Below are 3,593 nucleotides of genomic sequence, written 5' to 3' on the forward strand. Positions count from 1 at the left end.
CAGCCACTCCGTGATTGGCTAGCAACATTATTGAGGGGGGCAAAGGCGAGATTGCGACGTCAATGCAGAAGAGCGTAGGAGGGGGTTAGCGCAGGCAGGTTAAGTCAGGTTAAGTTGAGGTAAACACGCCGCATGGTCATCCGCGCGTGAGTGACTGAGTGACAAAATTAACATCAATTCAACGAAGGAACGGTAAGTTTTTATTTAGCAAAAGTTGAAAAAATATAAAGAAAATTATTAAAGTATTATTTACGTGCTATAATAATATTACAAAGCTATATGCGAAATCTGCTGCACAGAACAAAAGTGTCATTATTTTTTTAAACCGAGTATATTGCAGATTCTTGATGAATAGTGTGTTAAAAAATAAATAAATACTACAGTACTGTTAAGTTATTGTTTTTGTATTACAGGCACTAATCATGCCATCGAGATGCACCGCATATAAGTGCAGTAACAACAGCAATGACGGCTACGCACTTGTAACATATCCGCAAAATGAGTCGCTGAGACAGAAATGGATCGCTGCGGTTGGAAGAGGAAAGAGCTGGTCACCTAATAATACTCAAAAACTTTGCGAGGTTAGTAACAATATGCAGTATGCTCTGACTTTGCACTTCGGAAGATAAATAGATGTAACCACGTAATCTACTGTTAGACTGAAGTATATATTTGTGATTTCCTTTCTTTAGATACACTTCCAACCATCAGAAATAAAATTTGTCGCTGGGCATAAACAAGTAAAACTTGGTGCAGTTCCTTCACGGTTTTGTACGTGCAGTATAAGAAAAAAACGAAATATCTTACATCTACATCAAGATGGCTGTGTGCAGACTTGCAAACCACTAACTAAAGAAAATGTACAACCTACTACGTCTCAAGAAATTGTTGAGCAAATGGATGAAATACAACCAATGGACGAGAATGCGAATTCACCGAGGAGCATCATAATAAAAGAAAATGAACAATTGCGGAATGAAATGAAAGGAACTGTGGAAGAAGTAGTAAAAGTAAACGAGAAGACTGAAAGAATTGATGTAGAAGTTGTGGATACAAACGTATACGAAGAAAATTATAAACTAAAACAACAGGTTAAAGTACTAAATGAACGTTTACAACTTACGCAAAAAGTGTTGGCTGAGGATCAATGGACAGCTTTAAAAACTGGGCAAAGTAGAGGTTTAAAATGGTCAAAAGAAACAGTGTTAAAAGGGCTGGCCTTGCGTTTTACTTGTGGCACTACAGGTTACAATTATGTAAGAGAAGTTGTTGCTCCCTTTCCTTCAGTCAGGACTTTACAACGGAGTATAGAGAACATCTCTTTTGAACCAGGAGTTTTGACAGACATTTTTGCCCTACTTAAAGAAATGGGAGAGCATTTAGATGAAATTCACAAGTTCTGCTGTTTGGTTTTCGATGAAATGAGCATCCGTGAAAAAATAGATTTTGATTGGAACAGTAAGACTTACATTGGATACACCACTCTACCTGGTTTACCTCGAACGATAGCATCTAAGTTAATGGCTTTTCTTCTCAGCGGAGTATGTAAAAGATGGAAGCAGATTGTAGCATACCACTTTACACCTTTACAGACACATAACAAGAGTATCAAGGAAATTATACTGAACATATTAGAACAATGTGAAAGGAATGGCCTTGTTGTGATCTGTTTAGTTTGCGATATGGGTAATCGTGGCATCTTAAATGAACTTGGATTCAGCTGCAGGAAAAACAAAATGGTATACAGCATTCCTCATCCATTCAACTCTTCAAGAAATTTGTATGCCATTCCAGATTTTATTCATACTTTCAAGAATTTGAAAGAAATGTTAATGAAAGTTGGTGTTATTCTATTACCTGAAGATGTTGTTAATAAGTATAATTTACAATCACAAGCAGTAGATATGAGATATGTAAAGTGGCTTGAAGATAAACAATCTGATATGGATCTGAAATTTAACCCGAATTTGAAGAAGAAGGATTTAAAACCTAATCATTTCAATAAAATGAAGGTGACCCCAGCTACCAACACTATCAGCCCTCAAACAGCAGGAGCTCTTTTTCGTCTCAGTGAAACTATGAATGACTCAGTAATGGAGACAACAGCTTGGTTTATTTTAATGTTAAGACACTTATTCAAGATAATGACTTCACGTGACAGATTGTTTGCATTGAGTTTTAATAAGATGAACTGTTATCATACAGCAATAGAAACTATTCGCTTATTTATTTCTATCTTCAGAAATGCAACGATTGAAGGAGATTGGAAAGTCACTCTCACACATATGATTATGTGTTTGGAAGCTATATTAGAAATTCAAGAGATGTTACTTCAAACGAAATCATTGGATATTTATGTTTAGCCCGCTTTAGTCAGGACTGCATTGAAAATGAATTTTCCAACATTCGTATACAACGGCCAAAACCCTCTGCTCTGGAATGTAAAAATCGTCTGAAACAATTGGCCATATCACGTAAAGCTGTGTCGATAAGTAGCTCCAGCTATAACTTTGATGGATCTCCAACGTTGATTGACCTGATGTCAAGAAATAGAAAACCAGAAGAAACTGATACTTCACCGTCAATTATGTTCCCACAGTTGAATGCAACTGGATGTTTAACGGACGAGGAGGAAGAAATCTTATACAAAATGTGTGGCTACGTTGTGTTCAAGCTTAAGCAGCGAATAAAGTGCACTGATTGTTACTCAAAACTATTGCATTCAGGTCCAGGTCTGCATCCCAGAGGCGGCTTTGTAAAAGCTTGTGAATTTCTGGAGGGAGCTCTTGTTTCGGTCTCAGATGAGGTATTTCAACTTTTGAAAGCAATAGAATTAATTCTGAAAGGCATAAAGAATCAACTCAAAGATGTAGGACAAGCATTGAAAGCAAAATTGGAACACCATTTGAAAAACGAATTAAGTAATTTCACCATTAGCACTTGTCATAATAGGAAAGATCTTTTAATTTCCAGATATTGTAGCATGAGATTGCGTCAGATATCATTAGAATTAAACAGCATTTCTGTCAATAAGAATAATACATCTGCCTTTAGCAGCAAGAGCATGGGCTCAAGACTTTTAGCTGATAATTTCAATCCAGTAAAACGAACAGCCACAATTCCAAAGAACTTCATTGGTACAAACTAATGAAACAATATTGTATAATATTATGCCATATTGTACGTTTAATTTATGTTCAATACGTGTGCAATGATTTATTAGCAGTTATGTAAGGAATTGAATAGTTTATCTCTATTGCTACGTTTTCAGTTTGTTTATGATGCTCGTTTTCACCAACATCGTTTAACTTGAACTTTAGCTCAATTCACTCTTTGTCTATTTTTAAAGGAGAAAGAGACAAAGAGTGAATTAAACTAAGGTTCAAGTTAAACGGCGTTAGTGAAAACGGGTATTAAGTAATACACGATATTATTGACTGATATATATAGGTAATATAATGAAAAATATGTTCCTATAACACGTACGTTTACAATATGACACTTTATTTATGTTATTCAATACGTGTGTAATGATTTATTAGCGATTACAATGTAAGGATTCGAATAGTTTATTTCTATTGCTACGTTTTTAG

The 3,593-nt window shown here is 35.4% G+C and overlaps 1 protein-coding gene across 1 annotated transcript; it reads left to right on the forward strand.

Annotated features, from left to right (window-relative positions):
* The first annotated feature begins 31 nt into the window (after nt 1-31).
* On the forward strand, nt 32-3,355 carry LOC139825065 (uncharacterized). Its single transcript, XM_071797601.1, has 3 exons — nt 32-192; nt 414-581; nt 693-3,355. Exons 2-3 carry the CDS (start codon nt 423-425, stop codon nt 2,361-2,363), a joined length of 1,830 nt encoding a protein of 609 aa, XP_071653702.1. The 5' UTR covers nt 32-192; nt 414-422; the 3' UTR covers nt 2,364-3,355.
* The last annotated feature ends 238 nt before the right edge of the window (nt 3,356-3,593 follow it).

Source organism: Temnothorax longispinosus, unplaced genomic scaffold, assembly GCF_030848805.1.
Source record: "Temnothorax longispinosus isolate EJ_2023e unplaced genomic scaffold, Tlon_JGU_v1 HiC_scaffold_864, whole genome shotgun sequence".
NCBI classification, from domain to species: domain Eukaryota; kingdom Metazoa; phylum Arthropoda; class Insecta; order Hymenoptera; family Formicidae; genus Temnothorax; species Temnothorax longispinosus.

Excerpts from the sequence above, each read along its gene's own strand:
- LOC139825065 (XM_071797601.1), top strand. The coding sequence starts at position 423 with ATGCCATCGAGATGCACCGCATATAAGTGCAGTAACAACAGCAATGAC. Across the intron at positions 582-692 it reads ATACTCAAAAACTTTGCGAG|ATACACTTCCAACCATCAGA; the intron begins GTTAGTAACAAT and ends TCCTTTCTTTAG.